At 55.8% G+C, this 20858-nt stretch overlaps 9 protein-coding genes across 9 annotated transcripts; 2 read left to right on the top strand and 7 right to left on the bottom strand.

Annotated features, from left to right (window-relative positions):
- Positions 1–394: 394 nt before the first annotated feature.
- On the top strand, positions 395–2261 carry BDY17DRAFT_303536 (Anp1-domain-containing protein). Its single transcript, XM_033734588.1, has 5 exons — positions 395–796; positions 858–1486; positions 1542–1670; positions 1724–1858; positions 1918–2261. Exons 1-5 carry the CDS (start codon positions 615–617, stop codon positions 2064–2066), a joined length of 1224 nt encoding a protein of 407 aa, XP_033586841.1. The 5' UTR covers positions 395–614; the 3' UTR covers positions 2067–2261.
- A 152-nt stretch (positions 2262–2413) lies between these two features.
- On the bottom strand, positions 2414–3427 carry BDY17DRAFT_327235 (uncharacterized protein; the record flags this gene model as incomplete). The annotated part of the gene is made up of 1 exon (XM_033737643.1): positions 2414–3427. The coding sequence occupies one exon, from the start codon at positions 3425–3427 to the stop codon at positions 2414–2416; it is 1014 nt and encodes a 337-aa protein (XP_033586840.1).
- Positions 3428–3904: 477 nt separating this feature from the next.
- Positions 3905–4966, bottom strand: BDY17DRAFT_327234 (uncharacterized protein; the record flags this gene model as incomplete). The annotated part of the gene is made up of 1 exon (XM_033737642.1): positions 3905–4966. The coding sequence occupies one exon, from the start codon at positions 4964–4966 to the stop codon at positions 3905–3907; it is 1062 nt and encodes a 353-aa protein (XP_033586839.1).
- Positions 4967–5193: 227 nt separating this feature from the next.
- On the bottom strand, positions 5194–6816 carry BDY17DRAFT_35246 (uncharacterized protein). The gene has a single exon (XM_033738219.1). The coding sequence runs from the start codon at positions 6531–6533 to the stop codon at positions 5421–5423; it is 1113 nt and encodes a 370-aa protein (XP_033586838.1). The 5' UTR covers positions 6534–6816; the 3' UTR covers positions 5194–5420.
- Positions 6563–8734, bottom strand: BDY17DRAFT_255923 (AFG1-like ATPase-domain-containing protein; the record flags this gene model as incomplete). The annotated part of the gene is made up of 1 exon (XM_033731568.1): positions 6563–8734. One exon carries the CDS (start codon positions 8732–8734, stop codon positions 6563–6565), a length of 2172 nt encoding a protein of 723 aa, XP_033586837.1.
- A 60-nt stretch (positions 8735–8794) lies between these two features.
- On the bottom strand, positions 8795–11134 carry BDY17DRAFT_35224 (uncharacterized protein). The gene is made up of 3 exons (XM_033738215.1): positions 10737–11134; positions 10205–10669; positions 8795–10108 (listed from the first exon to the last, which is right to left on the bottom strand). Exons 1-3 carry the CDS (start codon positions 10885–10887, stop codon positions 8994–8996), a joined length of 1731 nt encoding a protein of 576 aa, XP_033586836.1. The 5' UTR covers positions 10888–11134; the 3' UTR covers positions 8795–8993.
- A 92-nt stretch (positions 11135–11226) lies between these two features.
- On the bottom strand, positions 11227–15899 carry BDY17DRAFT_255866 (ATP-binding cassette multidrug transporter; the record flags this gene model as incomplete). The annotated part of the gene is made up of 2 exons (XM_033731565.1): positions 11227–12199; positions 12256–15899. 2 exons carry the CDS (start codon positions 15897–15899, stop codon positions 11227–11229), a joined length of 4617 nt encoding a protein of 1538 aa, XP_033586835.1.
- Positions 15900–16136: 237 nt separating this feature from the next.
- On the bottom strand, positions 16137–17685 carry BDY17DRAFT_341069 (uncharacterized protein; the record flags this gene model as incomplete). The annotated part of the gene is made up of 6 exons (XM_033737988.1): positions 16137–16853; positions 16905–17016; positions 17070–17136; positions 17193–17266; positions 17320–17603; positions 17647–17685. 6 exons carry the CDS (start codon positions 17683–17685, stop codon positions 16440–16442), a joined length of 990 nt encoding a protein of 329 aa, XP_033586834.1. The 3' UTR covers positions 16137–16439.
- Positions 17686–18634: 949 nt separating this feature from the next.
- On the top strand, positions 18635–20845 carry BDY17DRAFT_327229 (uncharacterized protein; the record flags this gene model as incomplete). The annotated part of the gene is made up of 5 exons (XM_033737641.1): positions 18635–18952; positions 19008–19145; positions 19382–19505; positions 19557–20605; positions 20657–20845. The coding sequence occupies 5 exons, from the start codon at positions 18635–18637 to the stop codon at positions 20843–20845; spliced, it is 1818 nt and encodes a 605-aa protein (XP_033586833.1).
- Positions 20846–20858: the final 13 nt, after the last annotated feature.

The raw sequence follows: 20858 nt of genomic DNA, 5'->3' as shown, positions 1-20858 counted from the left end.
CGCGTTTGATGCCTGGATCGAGGCTGCTTATTGATTGCTAGTTGTTGAGTGTATGAGTAATGGTTGGTATGTCGTACAAGAGGGGTGGTTGATGAGGGGATGAGGGTTGCTCAACGCACCCGCCGCATCGTTCGGTGCGGAGACGGTGGCGAGGGTAAGTCACCGGAGGACAGCATGATGGTTCTCAGTGAGCCAGGTACTATTCTAGAGCAATCACGCTCGTGCAGTGGTCATCTAGACACCTGATCCTCGCCGTCACCCCAAGCCTGGCGTCGGGTGTCGTTGCGCTGGCTTTCTGCCTCAGGCGCGCAAGCCGGAAGGCCAAAAGGGGAAGCCGAAAAGCTTAAAGTATAATTCGTGGCATTGAGACAAAGTGTGCAGCGCAGCCTCAACTACGGAACCACACATCTCCACCACCGCCCTCGACCGCCCACTCGCACGTTCCACTTCATCATCGCTCTCTGAGCCTCTGTCGCATCTCGTCTGTCCCCTCCCATTCGTTCACAGCCACGCTGGACGGCGATACGAGACTCCCCTGAGCGCCGGTGGAGGCGATTCCATCCCGACAGCCATCCTTTCGCCATCTTCCCCCCTCCCCCGACTCCTCGCCCAACATGCTTCTACCAGCGAACAAAGGTGGCGGCATGACTTGGAAGAGTGCGCGGGCCAGACTCCCGCCCTCGCGCACCGTCTTGAACCTCCTCATCCGCACCCGCTTCCTCCTTTTCGTCGCCGTTGCCGGCATTGTATTATTATTATGGAACGGATTACGAGGCACCGCCGGCGAGGTGCAAAAGTACGTTCCATCCACCTCTGTGTGCCGCAAGACCTGCGACTGACAAGAAGTAATTTTCTAGATTCTACTGCTGGGGCCCCGCCAAATCCCCCCGAGACATGACGCCCAACGAACAAGCGGAGTGGTCGGGACGGCTCCAAACGCCCGTCATCTTCAACCACCACGCCCCGATAGAAATCAACAGCCCGACAATCCAACGAGTCGATCTCAACCCCATCCACTCCACCACCAAACCCGTGTCGAACGAAGAGCGCATCCTCATCCTCACCCCGCTCCGCAACGCCGCCCCCTACATCGAAAAGTCCTTCGACCTCCTCACCCAGCTCACCTACCCCCACAACCTAATAGATCTCGCCTTCCTCGTTGGCGACAGCACCGATGATACCCTCGCCGTGTTGTCCATCGAGTTGGAGAGAATACAGTCGCGCACGGACAACATCCCCTTCCGCAGCGCCACCATCATCGAGAAGGATTTCGGCGTGACGCTGAGTCAAAATGTGGAGGACAGACACGGTTTCGCGGCACAAGGACCGCGAAGGAAGGCGATGGGAAGAGCGAGGAATTACCTGCTGTCTGCAGCGCTCAAGCCCGAGCATAGCTGGGTGTACTGGCGGGACGTGGACATTGTCGACAGCCCGAGCAAGATTATTGAGGACTTTATCGCGCACGATAGGGATGTGCTGGTGCCGAGTACGTATTCAGCATCACCACATAGCAGGAGAGGAGATTCTAACAGACTCCACAGACATCTGGTTCCACCGCTACGAAGACGGCTTCGACATCGAAGGGCGCTTCGACTACAACTCCTGGCAAGAATCCGAGACAGCACTCAAGCTTGCTTCCACGCTTGACAAGGATATCGTGCTAGCTGAGGGTGAGTGTCCATCCTCGTCATTCCTCTAAACCGTCCGTGCTGACTGTACACAGGCTACAAAGAATACAAAACAGACCGCACATACATGGCGCGCATGGGCAACTGGCGCGACAACAAGGACATCGAAATCCCCCTCGACGGCATCGGCGGCGTCAACATCCTCGTCAAAGCGGACGTGCATCGATCAGGTGAGTGTTGCTCGTCATCATCTCCCCCAATAACATCTACTGACTCGAGGCATGTTCAGGCATCAACTTCCCCTGCTACGCCTTCGAAAACCAAGCCGAGACGGAAGGCTTCGCGAAAATGGCCAAGCGCGCGGGCTACGGCGTGTACGGCTTGCCGAATTACGTCGTGTGGCATATTGATACGGAGGAGAAGCCGGGTAATGCGTAGTGCAAAAAGCTACTAGATGCAAGGGCAAGGCAAGAAGATGGGAAGGTGGCATTTCTGTCGGGCGTTTGATGGGTGGTTCTTGCTTTCATTATGAATTTTGGAGCAGCGTTTGTGCGATGAAAGGGCGATTTTGTGTAGAGTATGTTCTACTTTTCAATTGAGTGTTGTGTTATCTGGGGATTACTAAAAGTGTGTGTTGCTCGTCTCTGCCACACTTAAAGCTGTAGAAGCACTGGAGCGTATCGTGGATATTCGTTTCCACTGCCAGCGTGCGTTCCGCTCAAGATACCTCCTGCTTTCCCCTCGCCTACCCTCCATCCGACTTGTGCTACTCTTGGAACCGATGGTTAATATGGCCAGTATGTCGACCCAACCCAGTCGTTGAACTTCTCGTAGCCACGCGTGATGGCAGGCCTTATCGAGTGAATGTCGTTAGCAGTGAGCCTTAACATGCCGCCTCTAGCTGCCACCTTGTCCAGCACCGCCTCGACTTCGCTCTTCACTTTGTCTTCGTATGAGCCGGTCCATTCTGCGTCGTCGTCGAAGGCTGGATCGTGGTCTACGACTGTAACACAGTACGACCCCGCGGCTTTGCCCAGCGTAATCCTGATGATCAGTTCTTGGAAGTCTTCTTCTTCTTCGTCGCTCAGGGTCGACGATTCTTCGTTGGGAATGCGTATGGTAATCCTGCGAAGATATTGGAAGTGCTCGGGTCGCATTTGCTGTAGGAACAGCGCGGTGTGCGCGGTTTCGATCACGGACTTTGTGTTACGGTGCTTGTGCTGCGAGGGAACGCTACTGCCTTCGTACTTCCATCTGTCGCCGTGCGTCCGGTTTGCCACCATCTTGAAGGGAAGGATGATCTCGTGGTTTGCGTACAATACTGGCAAGGCCTCTTGTTGGACGAAGTGTGATGTGCACGCAATCGGTGGCTTCGCTGGAAGTTTCAGGGCGCGCGGGAAGTCTTCGAAGTGAAGCTCGTAGACCCTGTTGCGGAGCTCGGGAGGCAGGTCGAGGAAGCGATGGAACGACAAGGCATGGTCGGCGTCTTCTAGTGCTTCGATTGCACGACGGCGAAAGACGCACGGTTTCTTCTTCTCCCTGATAGGTTCTTGCGGCGTTGCTGGGAAGATGGGGATTAGACGGTCGCGGATGAAGGTGGCCAGCTCGTCGTTGAGGCAGTTGTCGTAATCGGCGAGCTGTAGGTCGCGGCGGCGCAGCCACGCACTCAAGTCTTCCACCGTCCAGTCCTTGGCTTCTGGTCCGCAGCCGAGTGCTCTCGCCCGCATGTAGAGGGTTGTGTTGGGCCCGAGAAGGCTGTACTCTTCCAGCTCCCAGTAGGAGTTCGATTGGCGGGCCATGTTGTGAGATTCGCCAGGCTCAAGTGATGAAGAGTCGGCTGGAATGACGAAGTGTAGGGAAGAAGAGGGAGTTGGTGAGGGATGTAGAAAAATTGGCAAGAACAACGAGGTGAAGGTAGAATCGGTGAAGGTAGAATCGGTGAAGGTAGGAAGGTGAAGGTATAGGGGGGTGAAGGCAACATCCCTGGCCGTAATCCGACCACACGCCACACCTTGTGTCACACTCCTTTGCCTCGTTTGCGCGCTAACAAGTTTTGTTTGCTCGCCAAAGACCGCGTTTGTTTGTTCGTGAGTTCGTTTGTTAGTCAAGTATTTCGATTGCCCAGTGATCTATCTCAGTCGTCGATACTCATCTTAGAAACCTCACTTCTCCCAATCCTCCATGCTTCCCCCGTACCCCTTCGGAACTCTCGCTCGCTGCTCGATGTTCGGGTCGATTCATGCCCGTCCTTCGCGTGGAAGGGATATTGGCAGCCATCAGTATGCAAACTCCCCGGTTGTCTCTTTGTGCCACTCAGAATAGTCACACCAACCGCGCGTGATGGCGTGCTTTAACGCGCAAAAATCTTCGGCGGTAAGCTTCATCATGCCCCCTCTGGTCGCGACCTGGTCCAATACCTCAATCACTCGACGCTCCACCATGTTCTCAGGCTGAACGACCAGCTTACGGTTGATGCGTAAATCGGTGTCTAGCCGCTCGACCTTGACGCGGTATGTTTGCGCAGATTTGCCCAACGTCACGCTGATTGCCGCTGCTTTGTGCCAGGCTGAAAATCGTTCACGATTGAAGACCAAGTGAATTTGCCGGAGGTACTGGAAGTGTTCGGGAGGCATGTGGAACAGAAGTTGCGTGGTGCGGTAGTTTTCGATTGAAGCGCGAGCGAATATCGATCCCCAAGTCGTCTCCTGCTCGAGCTCATTCTTGATCTCGGTGAACGTCATTCCGGGCGGCTTTGTCTGACCAGGCGCGATGACGACGCCATCGGTCGCGAGTATCCAGCTGACTTTGCTCAGCTGCTTCATGTCATAAGACAGAATAACGGTGTGGTTGACGTAGAGTAATGGGAGGGCTTCTTGTCGGATGAGGCGGCAGGTCGATGCAATCGGCGGCTTGGCAGGGAGTGAGGAAGCCTTGAAGTCCTGCATGTCGATCTCGTAGATTCTCTGGCGGAGCTCAGGAACTAGATCAAGGAAGTGATGGAACATCGGGGCCCTGTCGGCTGCGCCTAAAGCTTCGATCGCGCAAGCCCGAAGCGCCCACGGCTTTCCTTCAGAGTAGGGCTCCTGCATTGCATCGGGGCAGATGGCGAGCTTCCGCTGGACGATGAAGGCAGAGAGTTCCGCGTCCGAGCAAGCCTCGTAGTCGAGGAGTTTGAGTTCGCGACGTTGCACCCAGTACCGCAGTCCTTCGATGGTCTTCCAGTCCTCGATGGCTTTGGTAGAGCCGAATGCTTTCGCCTGCTCATGGAGTCGGATTTTGGTAAGATCGTGGTTTTCCTGCCATTCCAGGTACCTGTTGGTGCGCGTGGGTGCCTCCATTCTGCTGCAACAGCCGGAGGATGATGTGTAGCTGGCTTTGACGACTCACACCGCCGAAAGATGACGTTCGATTGGTTTTGACGACTCTTACTGCCGGAGGAAGATGTGCGCTTTGGTGTTGCCGATTCGCGTCGCCGGAAGAAGATGTGTGGCAGCGTTGACGATTTGCGCCGCTGTCAAAAAGTGGCCACGAGTGAAAGTGATTGGAGCAAGCAGCATGTGAAAAATCATGTGGTGCGCAGACCATGTTGTGTCACCAGTGATGACCTTTTCACTTAACTTATTCATTACCGCCTCCGTTTGCTCAGTGATCGACCTCAGTCGTCGACACCCACGTGCAATCCTCACTCCTCCCGTTCCTTTCTGCCTTCTACCGATCGCTCCACGGCCGTCGATTCGATCCCTGCTCGTTCTAGTCGTTGAAGGCACATCGAGAGATGTTGCAAAGACACCCCTATTTGCGCCAGTCATCGAATTCACGCCAGCCACGTTCGATCGCGTACCGCATCGAGTAGATGTCATAGGCAGTGAACTGCAGCGTCCCGCCCCGTGCAACCATTCCGTCCAATACCTCTTTAAGCCGCCGCTCCAGGATGTCTTTATGTGGACAATCGTCAGTGGTTCCCAGGACGCCAGCCGCATCTCGATCAACATTTCCGACTGCGACACGATAAGAGCTGGTAGTTTTCATCAAGGCTACCGAGCAGTCCACCTCAATCGATCCCGAATCCTCGTCCATGACCGCTATGTCGATCATGTTGAGGTATTGATAATCCTTTGGTCGCATGTAGAGGAGAAACAAGTTTGTCTCGTTCCGTTGACGTATACGGTTGCCCTTGTCGTTCGTCTGGAGTTCGAAAAAGATCTCAATAGAAAGCTGCGAATAGAAGACCGGTAGTACCTCCTCACGAATGAGGTGGCAGGTTTGTGCTATTGGAGGCTTTGCAGGCAGGATTATCGCTTCCGGAAAGCCTTTGACGTGCCATTCGTAGACGAGTTTGCGGAGCTCTGGAGGCAGATCGAGAAAGCGGTGGAAGGCCATTGCATCATCAGCGGCCTCAAGTACTTCGATGGCGCCAGTCCGGAGCGACCAAGTCTGTGTCTCGAGGGCGGTTTCCTTTGCTGGAGGAGATATGGCAAGATTTCGCTGTCTGATGAATGTGGCTAGTTCAGCATCCGAACATTGCTCGTAGATGGGGAGCTCTCGTTTGCGACGTCGTAGCCAGGAGGTCAGTTTCTCTTTTGTCCAGTCGCCGATATCTCGGGTGCAGCCGAGTTCGTTCGCACGTTTGTGGAGCTCTGCGTGATCAGGATGGTGGTCTGGTTCCCATGTCCAGTAACGGTTATCGCCTAATATGACGTCCATTTTGCAGCCAACGAGGTCGATGATTTTTGGTTGACTTGCAGAAGTTGTGGTAGTTTGCAGACGCTGCGGTGGTTTGCAAAAGCTGTGGTGGTTTGCAGAAGGTGCGGTGGTGTGCAGAAGCTGTGGCAAGGAGGTGGTGAGTGGAAGTGAGGTAAGCGCGACTTGCAGAGAGCAAGTGCGACCTCCGGGACCACGCAACATTGAGGGTGGTCACGTGTGCCATTGACCTCTCATTTCCCCCGGTCCTTCAGACCATCAACTCCCTGCCCCCAAGCGCCAGCCTTGCGCCCCCACTTCATCATCCCCCAAGCATGCGTCCAAGAAATCTTAGGCGGCGGCTCCGTCGTCGAGCGAAAAGGACTGGCACTCACATGCCGAAAAGACCGCTCATCCCTCGTCTCATCCACAATAGCATCACCAATCTGCACATCTCCAGCAGGAACAGCAGGTCCAGACTCGAACATCTTTTCCGCCGACCTCACCTCACCAAAAGGCCGCTCCCACCTTCTAACATCAGCCGGTAAAGGCCGATGCCACCCCTCCTCGCTGCGCGCCCACCACTTCGCACCACACATTTCCCACAATCGGCTTTGCGCCCGCTTATACGCAAAGCGCTCATCCTCGCCCACGAAAGCGCCCGCTTTGCCGAAATCGGGACCGCGGCGCGCGGTGCATCTCTCCTCGTCGGGATCAATGGGGCTGCGTTCGATTTCAGCATCCGTCCGGCCGAAAGAGCGGCCGAAGGGACGTTGGGGATTGTGCGGTTTGTTAGGCGGATCGTCTTCGAGGGCGTCGGCTTTTAGGAGGCCGGCGAAGCGAGCGTGGGTGTAATTTGGTTCTGGGTCTGGTTCTGCGTAGTTGGGGTTGTCGGTGAGGATGTTGGGGCGGAAGGGCGCGGTGGCGTCTTGGTATGCTTCTGAGAATGTCTCGGATTGGATTGCGTCTCCTTCGTCGGGGGAGGCGTCTTTGCGGTCGGGGAAGAAGAGGTCGTCTGGGCCTGCGGAGGCGGTGAGGAGGAGTTTGCAGCGGCATTCGTAGAGGGCGTCGAGGAGGGTGATGAAGCGGCGGGCTTCGTTTTTCATTAGTGAGGTTAGGATTGGGACTTGGCGCAGGATGATGGTGTGGTACGTTGAGGCGAGGGTTGTGTAGTCTGCGGGTCCGAGAGTGGTTTTGCATAGTTCGTCGAATGTCCAGTCGGCGACGCCGCGGTATGTTCGAGGGACGACGATCGTTCTGCCGTATATTCGCATTGTATCGGGGGAGAAGACGATGGTGTCGACTTGGTCTTCGCCAGTCGCCAGTCGCAGCGCCGTCTCGTATACCTCGCGATGATCCTCATCACTTTCATAGACAACGTGATAAAACTGCGGCATCTTCGGAGTGCCACCTGTAGCCACCTCCCGAAGAGCAACAAGATCATCCTGCCCATCCAAACTCCACTCATCCCCCACATCATCCCCAACTTCCATCACAGGCAACGACCCACTCTCCACCCGCCTATAATCCCTCCCGCCCTCCATCTCCCAAACCTCACACCTCGCCTTCAACACCTCCAGAAAAGCAGCAAACTCATTCCGCCCCGCATGCCCACTCGGCTTCCGCCGAAACCCAAACTGCCAACCCAAAGACTCCAAGCGCGACGGAGGCGGCTGGAACTCGATGCCAGAAGCCTTGTCCAACTCTTCTGGCATGCGGTTTGAAGTGGCGACCAGCACGCCTCCAAGGTGGAAGAAGGAAGTCATGAGATTCGTGAGGATTTTCGACGCCACTCGGTCCGGCATTTGGAATTCATCCAGAAAGAGAATCGGCGAGGTCTGAATCATGTCCTTGGCCAGCCACATTAAAGAGTAATCCTCCACTCCATCGACGGAGCGAATCGCGCCATCTCGACGGAAAGCCTCCAGCTTCGAAAACGTCTCCAGCATGAATGTGTTGAAATGCCAGCGCCGCTTCTTGCGGTTCGGGAGGCATTCGGCGAACAGATCGATGAGCATGGATTTGCCCGTGCCGACTTCGCCGTGCAGCATCAGTCCTTTGGGCGTGTTCAATTGCAGCGCGGATTCGTGGGACGTCAGGCGACGGGTTAGAGCGAGGGTATCGCGCTTTTGTTTGGCGGAGAGGAAACCTCGCCAGGTACTCCGCGGGGATGGCGGTGGGGATTGCTGCTGAGCGCCATTATTGCTCGCTGCATCCTCTGAGCGCACAGCGCGGGAGATTTGATCGAGGCGCCGGCTGTACTCTACTTCCGGTTCGTAGTCTTTCAAGCGATCGTAGAGTTTCTGGAGATGCAAGGCCAGTCGTAACTGTCCGTTGTCCGGGGCGATGGCTTTGGTGGCGACGAGTGCACGGTATTTTACCAGCGGATTGGTGATTGCTAGAGCAGTCGCGGCGTGGATAGACATAGGGTGGGCATGCTACGGGAGGAAGTGAGGTGGACATGTGAAGGCTGGATGTGGAAGGTAGACAGAGTTCGGGCCAATGGCGTCACGACTTTTGCTTTCATCATGGCCTGTCTGATCATCCAGCACCGGCCATTTTGAACAGTAGTTTGCAATGCCGACTAGCTACGAGTGAGCCGTCGCGGGGTATCATAGTAAAGCACGCTGCGCCTCCACCTCCAAATCCCGAGTCCGTCATGCACATGGACGAAAACGCATCTCATCAAGCGTACTCGCCCTTCTCAAACTTCTCCCCATCCCAGAGCTTAGCAGTAACAACATTATCCGCAAACTCCGACCCATCCATCCCATTTTTGGCGCGCAAAGCAGACAACTCCGAGGTGAACTTGACAAACACGTCGTCGGCGCCGCCCATCTCCTCGCGCCAGATGAACACCCTCTCCACATTCCCATACGACTTGCCCATCTCCTCGCCGATTTCTTGCATCAAGTTCCCCTCTTCAATCTCCTGCTTGACGTCGAGGCCGTTGAGCATGCCTTCCAGCTTGATCACCGTAGACGTGGCGACCTCGGCTTCCTGCGAAGGAGAGTCGCTTTCGATCTTGCGCTTCTTCCCACCCACAATCTTGCCCATGTTGGCCGGCACCGCCCATCCACCGCCTTCTGCGTCAGAGAGCTTCTTGCGCTTCTCTGCTTTGACCTTGAGTGCTGTCGTGATGCCCTCGCCCGACGCTCCCAGCCCTTGCCCCTTCTCCCATCCCATTTTCTGGAGGATGCGTTCGGCATAACCCTTTCTCTTAGATTGGGTAGGTTGAGATTGCTCGGTAGAAGGCAAATCGAATTCAGCGGTCGTGTCTTTAATTTCGGCCGGTGCAGATGGCGGGGGGGCAGGCACCTCGTAGCGTACGGCAGGGCGGGAGATGATTGCACCAGGCTGTTGAGGTGGTGAGGGTACTTCCGTGTTGACCGCACTGACATCGCCAGCGGACGGAATACTTGCTGGCGCAACACTCGGTGACTGAGAAGCTTTGTCGGCCTGTTGTTTGGCGAGTCTGGCTTTGAAGGCGGCAATTTGGGCGTCCGCTTTCTTTGCCGCGTCATCGACCGTGGGTTGAGCAGGTGGAGTAGTGACAGGCATTGCGGCTTGATCAGCATGATCTCCACTCATCTGCATGCGACGCAAGTAGGGGTCGTCTTCAGCGAGATCGTTGGGTACGGAAGCTGAAGCGGGGACAGGAAGGTCAGCCATGTCAGAATCACGTCGATCGGCGGCGTAGTCATTATAGTCGTGACCACCATCGCCTGCGCGTGATCGTGGAGCGTCATCGTCGAAGGTGGGCGGCGCGAATTGCGGATTGGCTGGTGGAGCGAACATATCTATCGATGAATCAGTCATGCGATGAGCTTCAAGGGAGATGGCCATACTTCTCCGCGTCCACGCCACATCCTCGTCATCATCGCTGTCTTCCTTACCATTCCTACCGCCGTGCTTCGTGCTCACTTTCGACTGACCATGGTACAAGCGGAGCTTCCAATCGCGCGCCGCTCGCATCTGCTCCTCAGACCCCTTGTACTGGGCATACACATTGGGCTTCGTCGGATCGTAGACGTCGTCCCACGCAGGCATGTCCAGCTCCTGCTCCTTGGAATTCCCCTTCTTCCCCTTCTTATTCCTCTTGCTCTGATTCTTCTTATTCTGCCTCGCAAGATGCTGGTAATAATCCCCCTCATCTTCATCGCCCACCCAATCCTCAAAATTCGACCTCTGCACGCTAGGCGGTTGCAGCGGCGTGCTACCAGGCAGAGACTGAGGCGGCGAGCTAGCGGCATTTACCGCGCCGGAGGAAGAAGAAGATTTGTGCGACGCAAACGACGGGCCCTTGGGCTTGTTCTTCTGCTGGGCTTGCGGGCGCTTGATAGGCTGGAACTTGAGCGAGGCTTGGACGTCATGTGAGCTGGGCGCGCCTTCCTCTAACTAAACGAGGGAGGGGTGGCGAAACGGTACCGTCTTTCTTCTTTTGCGTCTCGCTGGCGCTGTTGGCGTGGGTGGTGTTGTAGAGCACTGGGGCGCTGGAGATGGTGGTGCCCGGGTTGGCTTGCTCTGGGTGGAGGAGATGGCCGTAGAGGGAGAGCGGCTTTTTCGGGGGGTCCGACATGGTGATGTGATGTGTGAGATGACTAACAATGGATGTTAGTAAGGCACGAGGCCTCGCGGACGGAGGTGATGAAGGTGGTGACGGCGAGGATTGCGGGGAGGTGGTGGAGTGAGGATGAGATATTGATGTGAGAGCTCGAGGCGGGTGATTTCATTGGCGAACCGCGTCACGCGCTAACGGATGTTTCCGCAGTCTCATATGCTGCCTCGCTCCACTCCACTCATATCCGCAGGATGGCAAGGCAGAGGACATCCAGAACATTCATTCGCATTACAACTTCCAATCAAAACCCAAAATCTACCGAATCTATTCATCTATTAATCTTCCTATACACTGTAATTACTCCTTCTGAGCCTGCACCTCCTGCTTCTGCCCACTCTTCTCCTGCTTCTTTTTCCCAGCACCCTTAGGCACTCTCGCCAACCAATAAATCCCGACCGCAGCAAAGATGTTGAAAATAATGTACGCCCAAAGGATGCCAAAATCGCGCCACGCGTTCTTGTAGTGCAGCGACACGCCGCTCAAGAAGAGGTTCGTCTCGCTGTAGCTGCAGTACTGACAGTCGCGCGTTGCGTTGTTGTTCTGCAGATACCCGCTCGTCTCGGCCATGTAGGCCGCCACGTAGTTGTAGCACGTCTCTCCGGAAGGAGGCTGGAAGGTGACGAACTCGTTGGGCGCGCAGTAGGTCTTTTGATTCGCGATGCCGGTGGTGAGCATGCCTTCGACGAGGTAGGTGAAGGGCGACACGCGGTACATGAAGATCCAGAAGCCCGGGAGGCCTTGCGGGGTTTGCAAGACGCCGCAGAAGATGAGGGAGAGGGAGAAGAGCAGATTGGCAATGTTGCCTCCCGTCTCCGCATCCGGGATGCCGGCGATGATCATGTTGGTGAAGGAGGAGGCGAAGAGCAGGAACTGCCAGGTGAAGAGGAAGAACTGCGCGCCGCGCAGCGTGACCGCGTTCGTCGGGATGGCGTTGTTGTACAGGCCGATGGGGTAGTAGAAGCAGAAGAAGATGATGACCGCCATCAAGCTGTTCCACGGCAGTTCGACAAAGATGTTTGCAAACATGAATGCCTTCCAGCTGTACGTCTTGCTCGGGCGCTCTCGCACTTCGTACAGTGCGCGCTGGGTGACGAAGTGAGGCATGATTTGCTGCACCAGCTGGCCGAAGATCGTGAAGAGCGTGAAGATGGAGAAGAGCTGGTTCTGCAAGCCCTGGTGGGAGAGGGGGGCCTTGAAGAAGATGAATCCGATGAAGAGGGAGGACAAGAGACAAAGGGCGAACTTGGAGTAGATGTAGCTGGGTGTGCGCCTGGGAGCAATGTTAGTCTGTGAATGAGGAGGAATGTTGGAGGGGAGAAGACGAACCAGTACTGGGAAAACACCCGCTTCTGCACCTCCCAAAGTTGCGTGGGGAATCGAGCGGCAAACTCGCGGTAGGCCTCTGCATTCTGCTTCTTGTCGACCGGAGCGGTTTCCTGTGGACGAACGTTCTCTAAATGGTCCAGCTCTTCGTGAACTTCTTTGTACTCCTTGCTGTTCCGCCAGGTTTCACGCCAGTCGATGTCGGTATGGCTACCGGGAGCGGCACCAATGACCTCCAACATCCATTCTGCCGGGTTGCCGTCAGGGGGACATTTGTGGGCGCCGTTGGCTTGGAAGTAGTCGATCAACGTTTGGCTGTTCTCTCCGATCTTGCCAAAGTACACAGTCTTCCCGCCGGCAGCCAGGAAGAGCAGACGGTCAAAGCGTTGGAAGAGGATTGCAGAGGGTTGATGGATGGTACACAAGATGGCCTGGCCGGAGTTCTTGAGCTTCTCCAGGAGATCGAGAATGGCGTAGGAGGTCTGGGAGTCGAGACCGGAAGTCGGCTCGTCGAGGAAGAGAAGCAGCTCCGGCTTGGCGGCCAATTCGACGCCAATGGTCAAGCGCTTCCTTTGTTCCACGTTGAGACCTTCACCCGGCACACCGACAACGGCGTCGGCGTACTCTTGCATGTCGAGAAGCTTGATGACTTCATCCACATACGCCACCTTCTCCTTCTGGGGGATGTGTGCGGGTTGACGGAGCACAGCGCTGAAGCGAAGAGCTTCGCGGACGGTGCTGGTTTGAAGATGGAGATCCTGCTGCTGCACGTAGCCCGTCTTGCGTTGGAAAGAAGAGTCACGTTGGCGGCCGTCGACCCAGATGTCACCCGAGATAACACCCATGGTAACACGCGTGGCCAATACGTCGAGGAGAGTGGTCTTGCCAGCTCCTGACACTCCCATGAGGGCAGTCAGAGTTCCAGGCTTGACCCAGCCGTCGACATGATCCAGGATGCGTCGCTCCTCTTTCTTGATCTTGATGTCGTAGCAGACGTCTCTCCAGCTGAAGATGGCCGTCTGCTTCTGAATGATGTCCGTGGCTTCCGTGTAGCTTTCCTGCTTGGCGAGCGCGGCCCCTCCAGCATGCTCATCCGCAGCCTCCTCATCAGCCTTCTGTTCCTTGAGGGAGGCGGGAGTGTGACCGCGGCGGAACACCAACACCTCGCCTTTCGACTTCTTCGCGCTGATCAGCTCCGTTGCGCCAAGGTAGACGCATCCCAAGAAGACCATAAAGGCAAAGATGATGCCAATGTTGCGGTACTTGTCCTTGAAGTAGTAGGAGTAAGAAGAATTGATATAGGCATCACCAGAGACGTAGTCCTCTCCCGCTCGGGCTCCAACGACGTTGCAGACTTTCTGGCCCAGTGCGAGATTGCCGTAAGGAGGAACGTAGTAGCTGGCAGTGCAGGAGAAGTTTCGATCGTGGAACTCGTTGACCATCAAACTTTCGAATCCGTAGGCGACAGGGTCGATGTAGTTGATCCAGCGACACCATCCCAGCATGTATTGCACGGGAATCGCAAAGCCGGTGAAGATGATGATGGCGAGGATGATGATAGCCGCGGGCGCCAGAGCTTGCGAGAGGGTACGAGAGACGGAGGCAATCGTACGGAAAAGCATGCTCATGGTGAAGGTCAAGATGAGGGAGATGAACCAGAAAAAGAAGAAGGCGCCGGGAGTCCTCCGAAGGCCTGCCAAGAAGTAGAGGATGATGTTGAAGATGACCGAATTGGCCAGCTTGTAGGGAACATCCGTCAACATGGAGGCGAAAGCTTCGGCAGAAGGGTGGTAGAAGGCGTATTGATTGTGCTTCTCGATGATTGGGCGTTGGGCGTAGAGGGTCAAGATTTCGAGGGCGGAGCCGAATGCGTTGAGGAGGACAGCGAAGAACAGCACGGCGCCTCGTTGGAAGAAGGTGTCAACAGTGGGAGCCATGTTGTAGAAGACCGATCCCAAGATGAGCGCGATGGCTGCGTTGCCGAAGAGCTGAGTGTAGAGCAGAGACGGGTCACCACGGAGGCGCCAGAAACCTCTGCGAAGACAGAGGCGAACTTGTTGGCCGTAGGAGAGGGTGAAGGGGGACTTCATGCGCTGGCGCTTGGCTTGTTGGGCAACTCGACTTTCGACGAATTGGTTGTAGTGCTCGCCCTCGAAAGAATACTCCTTGTCGTACGCGTCAATCTCCTTCATGAGGGCCGCTCGCTCCGGACTCGCCTTCCATCGGGCGGCGAAATCGTCGGGGGTGCGAGGGACTTTACCCTCGAACCCTGGCCGTACCTGTCGTTCTTGCGGAGACGTCATGGACGTCAGGAAATCGGCCGTGGTGGCACGCTCGGGGCAATCGAATCCCAAGGCTTCGAAATAGCCACGAGCTTTAACCGCGGGGCCAAAGAAGATTTGCCGGCCCTCGTAAAGGAGAATGGCCTTGTCGAAGACGTCAAACGCGGCTTGCGGGCTTTGGTAGATGGCAACGCAGGCGGTGGTGCCGGCGAGCTCCGTGCTCAGTCGGACGGTCTTGCAAAACTCAATGGCGTTAGCGCTGTCCAGACCTCTGGTGGAGTTGTCCCAGCATTGCAACGGAGCGCCAGCGAGAGTGGCCTCTGCGATGGTGACCCGCTTTCGTTCACCACCCGAGACTCCACGCACGAAATCATTGCCCACGCGGGTGTTCTTGGTGTGACTGATGCCGAACGTAGCCATCACCACATCCCGCAGGGTGTTTGCCCATTCGTCGACGCTCAGGCCGCCGGGGATCTTCTTTGGTGCTCTTGCACGGGCAGCAAAATGAAGGGTATCGCCAACGCTGAGCTGGGGAAAGTGGACGTCCACCTCTGCTGTGTAGATGGCTTCACCACGGAAGTACTTGTGCATCTTCTCGGGCGGGATGCCTTTGTAGTTGAGGTAAGAGCTTTCATCGATGAAGAATCCGTGCGACTCGCCGGATATGGCCTTGAGGAAGGTGGAGCAACCGGAGCCGGGAGGGCCGAGGACGACGAGCATCTCGCCATGATTCACGACACCCTCGAAATCGCGCAGGATGTCGATTCTGCGTGGCTTCGCGAGTCCGAGCAGTCCCCTTACCATTCCAATGGCTTCCAGCCAGACATTGCCGACATCCTTTTGGTAGTCGGTGGCAGCGCCAAAGCCGTGGACGTTCAGATTCTTGAATGCCACACCGGCTGTGCGGCCGGGGTTCACGTTCTCGGCATCCCGTAATTTAATGATGGACTTGACCCATTGTCGAGGCTTGAAGTTGTTGGTGTTGGGATCGAGCGCGCTCCCCGCTTCCGGATTGAAGGGAGAGTCCGGGATGTTGCTCCAGGTGGATTGTTGGGTGTAGGATCGGGCGAGTTGGGTGATCTGAGCATCGGTATACGCGTCTCTGTCCTTGTCCGAGTCTGAAGGAGTTTCGTAGGCTTCTAGCTTCTCCGCGACGGCATCCTTCTCCGACGGCGAAGGGCGCCCGGAGCTGTCCTTTGATAATAACGACGCGCGCCGCCCGCTTTGACTTTGGCGGCGTTCTTGCGCAGTGACATTTGACTGTTCCCAGTCGGGCTGCTGTGGGCGGGCGCCGGGGGAGCTGGGGCCCGTTGCCTCTGCTGTTCTGTCGTTGCTGCCGAGAGACAAGTAGCCGAAGAGAGACATGGCTTGTCGGGCAGAGAGGCGAGAGGGGGGGTGAGTGGTGAGGAAATAGGGCGCAGGGGGCGCGGCTGGCCCTTTATTATAAGATGTCTTTACAGTTTTTTATGAAAGGCAGTGACGGAAGGCCGATTTTGGTGGCGTATCCTTAGTGAAAGGGCGCGCGCACGCGAATGTTATTTACTCAAGAAACGGCCAAGAGTCGTGACGTTGAGACGAGCGCGGATGCGTGAAATGCCGTTCCGAACGTGGCGTTCCGGGTGGGTTTATGTAAATTATGTTCGGTTGTGCAAAACTTTCACGGCAACTCTTCGCGCGCTGGAAACATGACGCAAAAACAATTCCTTCCGCGGCCGTTTCTGCTTCCGCAGCCCTCATCCAGTGGATCTTCCAAGAGCGCTGCTGACAGTATTCTCTCCGAGAGATGCTGGCACCCTTCTCGGCGGGAAATATCTCTCCGGTAGCCTTGACAGACGAACAGCAACTACATCATGTACCCATACACCTAACCGAACATCGCAACCACGCCAAGACAACGTGGCGCCATCAGCGTGCGCCACCAGCCATCTGTCGCTCCATGGCAGTCTTGGTCGCATCGTCAAGATCCTCACGTGGCAAGTCCAGTAAGCCGTTGACGGTGCCTTTGTGCTCAAAGTCGCCTCCTCCATCAGGCCCCGGGAAGAAGATACGAGCGTAGAGGAAGTTTGCCGATGGCTTTCGCCCTTCCTTCATATCCGCCATCCCAATGGTGAATTGCTCCCGGGAGGCCTTCTTGCTAATGGTCCAGTCGGACTCCTTGCTTTGTGTCACGCGAAGGGCGGAGGCGAGCATGTCCTTCTGGCTGACAACAAACGAATTGACGAATACCACTTGATTCTTGAACTGTGACAGACACTGTCCTCCATGACCAGCTTCAGCTTGCAGGGGCAAGCTGAGCAAGGCTGCGACCGCACGGCCAACCTTCCGAACGTCAGTCAACCGAACGAGTAATGTATGGAATTCAGTCCCTACCTGTGGCCATGTCGAGGTCGAGATCTCGATATCGCCTTCATCGTAGAATGTCGCCATTCGATTGGCAAAATCGAAGCCGTAGTTGTTTGGGACCGCAAGGCTGTATTCGTACCTACGCAATGGTCAGCACGCTAGGAGCTGGCGACATTCACAATGGATCCATACCAGAACCCAGTTACCACTGCAACGTACGAGCTCCTGCCAATTTCCTCAATCAGGCGGCGAGCCGCGACTAGGCAAGTGGCTGTCAGCACCACGGACCTGGAGCTTGCCAAGTGAGTTGATTACCTTTCCATTGAAAGAGGAAAATGTCCTCAACGATACCATCGTGGGTCGAGTCCGGGCTCCATTCGTTCGGCAGGCTGGGCATATGTCAGTGTCCAACCACGCGAGTCGCCGCGTCCTTACAGCCTACATCCACGACACCCCTGCTTCGCCCGCGGCTCTTATGAGCTTCTCCTCAATCTGCTTCATGGGCGCCATGCCACTGATTGTAATGACCAAAGCATCTTGACCACGCAACGCTTCCACCAGAGTTTCGGGTTGATCATAGTCGACTTGTTTTGTCGCAACGCCATCAGGGAACGATGCGTTGCTTTCCGCTCGTGTAAGAGCAGTTACATTGTGCTTCCCAGTCTGCAGCAGAGCACGGGTAATGAAACTACCGACATTTCCGCCAGCATAAAATGCCAATGTCAGCTACATTGCAACCGTGCATAAGGTGTGAGTCTCAGTGACTCACTCCGACAATTGCAACTTTGCTGATTCGATTGTTAGCCATGGTACTTGAGAGCCGCGGATCGAGTGAGCATAGGCAAGAATATTAAGCCTCTTGGTGTGCAGGTTCCGGTGCATTATTGTACAATGACTCGCAGCTTTGCTTGCGTCATTGCAACAATGTTTCAAACGGACAACATAGGGCTTTTACACTCCGCGCCCGGTCATTGCCTGCACGAGTATCCTTGTAGCGCAGGGTATCGCATCGCAAACCATTCCGCCTTCCGGCCCTCAACCTCGCCTTCTTTGCGACTGCTTGGACTATGAGGAAGCTCGAGCCGACACAAAACCAGCCGATGCGTCTCACATAATTGAGTAAGCGCTTCGCCTCGGGTTCCCGTTGCCGTCAATGCAGTCGACTGCAACAATTACATGCTTGCCGCCACCGAGTAATAGCCAAGGAGAGCTCTATCGTAACTCTACCCGCAACATTGACGACACCATGCGCCCGACTGCTTGGTACATCCACAACGGTATAGAGCGAATCCGGTCGAGCCCAAGCCAAGCATTTTCATTAGGCTCCGGATACCGCATTCTCCCGAGCAGCCTCGACACGGCAGACACGAGCAACCCGACTCCTCCTCCACCGGACGACATTCAGCATTGCCGCTCAGCAAAAGCAGCCGCTTTGATCGATCGATTGCGATGAGTTTCAATGCATGGCTACCGCGTGCCCTCTCGTGGCGTTTGATGTGCAGATTCAACCCAGCCACATTGAGGGCGGATAGCCTCACATCACCTAATCCGTAGTCAGCCATGAGATTGCTCAGCAGATCCTGGCCTAGGCTCGGCGTCGAGAGAATGGTTGGGCGTAGGGCGACGCTGGCAGGGCTGCGTAGTCATGCCCGCGTGCGAGACACATGCTCAACGACCGTGCCTACAGATTGAACAAAAGCCATGCTTTCCCCTCGTCTTTCGCTCCGCATGTCCCTACATGTTGCCACCCAGCAATGATGTCGCGGCACACTCCAACGCACGATCCGGAGCGTTCCGATCCATGCGATTCGCCGGTCACGCGGACTTCATCGAGCGAGGACGACGACCTTTCCATAAAGTTGAATGAGTCGATGCGAGGTAAAGAGAGCACCGCTACAATCGTTGTGGATGACAGTTCTCCGGCCGAAAGAGAGCTGGCGCATGGCCATCAAGAGACGAGCTGGATATCTCGAGTTGTTGGACTCTTGAAGCGCGTTGGCTTGCTATTCACAACCCGCGAGGCGGATTACAGACCCGGCCAGGCGCAGACGCCACGACCATGGAAAGAGACATTCGTAGGTTTAACTCGTCTGAATCTTGCCTTGTCTTGCACTGACGTGTGGACCACAGCTACGGATTGGGCCGTTGTCTGGCATCTTGTGTCTTTTCGTCGCGGCCTTGAGCACCACAGCCTCTCTCGGTATCCTTGCCGGCTCGGACAAGCAACTCGTCGGAAATTGGGCGGCTCCGCCTTCAGCCTATATCGCCGTTTGTACAGCCATAGCCAATCTCTCCATGAGATACGCCGCCTTTCAGGGAGTGATAGTGATGTGGTGGAGACGCTCGTTACGGGGAGAGAGTCTTGTCAAACTGCACTGGGACTGGCGTGCTGGGACCAGTATTCGAGGCGCACTCACGGCAGGACGAAATATGGGATGGTTGGGGCTCGCTTGTGTGGGTGCTACATCGCTCTCGCGCAAGCTTTAGCTGACATCGCACGACAGATCTTCGCCACCGTTGTGGTCATTGATGGCCCGCTTCTCCAGCGAGCGTCCAGTGTTATGTCAGCGCCGATCGTGGATCGCACGGCGGAGTTGAAGATGAGCATGGTGCCTGAGATTCCAACTGGTGAGTTATATTGCAAGGCATCTGCTTCCACACCTCACTGACCGACCCCAGGCTATGGAGGATTCTGGGCCCCTCAATCCGTCTTGGGCGCCACCCAGCCGTACAACAGCGTATTTGCCCACAAGACGTCGCCATCAACGAATGGTCCAGTGTCGAACATGATTGAAACCACGTGTCCAGCCGGGCTGCTTGGCCAACTCACGAAATTGTGGTATCACAACCAATCTCTCCCGGGTATCGCTCAAGGCTGCCCCGGAAGCTGCAAAGCAAAACTGCTTGCTCCCGCTTTGGCCGTCGTGGACTGCAAGTCGCAAGTCATCCCGGTGGATTATAATGTCGTCATCACCAACTTCAATGTCACCGCGGACACGCCGTTCCCCCTTACCAATCAAGCCTTCAAGGTGAACCTGGACCTGGTGGTGGATGACGAACAGGAAACGATCGACATCATTACTGCAGTCTCGCATACCAAGGGCTGCGTAGGGTCTCTAAATCAAACTGTGTGTACTCTCCGGTCGGCCGTGGGCGAGTACGACGTTCAGATTGAGAACGATCTCGTCTTCCTCTCCGACACGGCCGAGCCCAGCATTGTCACCGTGGCCGAGAACGCACCGGTCAACCACACCGCGATCGACGGCAGCCACTCGTCGACGCTGGCGGCGATAGTGATGATGCTGGTGGCAGAATGGACGTCCTACGTCGTATACATGGATGGGAACGGGCAAGGGATCATCCCGTGGATCTACGGCCCGCAGACGTCGCTTCTGTACAATACACAGGACGGATCGGCCTGCGCCTCGTTCGAAGACCCCTTGCCCGATTTGCTGTCCGATATGAATCGAGCGATGATCTACCTGGGCTGGCTTGCGTTGAACAATGTCGCACAGCCGAATCTCACCACGCTCGATCCTGGCGTCAAGGTCGACACCACGGTCAAGCGCCAGGTAACGGGGTATCATACCATTTATCGAACAAATTACTGGTATCTCTTTGGAGCAGCGTTGGTGGAGTTAGTATGCATTGCTCTCGTAGCGCCGACGTATTGGGGATGGTGGAAGATTGGCCGGCCCGTTTCGTTTTCGCCGCTCGAGTTGGCAAAGGTATGTGCGGGTCCGCGAGGAGCATTGAAGCGGTCGTTGACCAAAACACAGGCATTTGAAGCGCCGATATTGCAAGACGTCAATTCTAACTCGTCCGCTCTCGAGATTGCAAACGAGTGCGTGAATATGCGGGTAAAGTATGGTTCCAAGGTGGCGCGGGAGCCAGGTAAAGGGCATAAGCTGGCGTTTGGGGAGACCGATGAGATACAGCGGCCTTCTCAAGGGTCGTTATTTGCATGATATGATCGGCATT

The sequence above is a fragment of the Neohortaea acidophila genome (assembly GCF_010093505.1).
Source record: "Neohortaea acidophila strain CBS 113389 unplaced genomic scaffold BDY17scaffold_10, whole genome shotgun sequence".
Taxonomy (NCBI): domain Eukaryota; kingdom Fungi; phylum Ascomycota; class Dothideomycetes; order Mycosphaerellales; family Teratosphaeriaceae; genus Neohortaea; species Neohortaea acidophila.
Note: the sequence above shows the minus strand (reverse complement) of the source record. Positions and strands in the feature narration are given on the sequence as shown.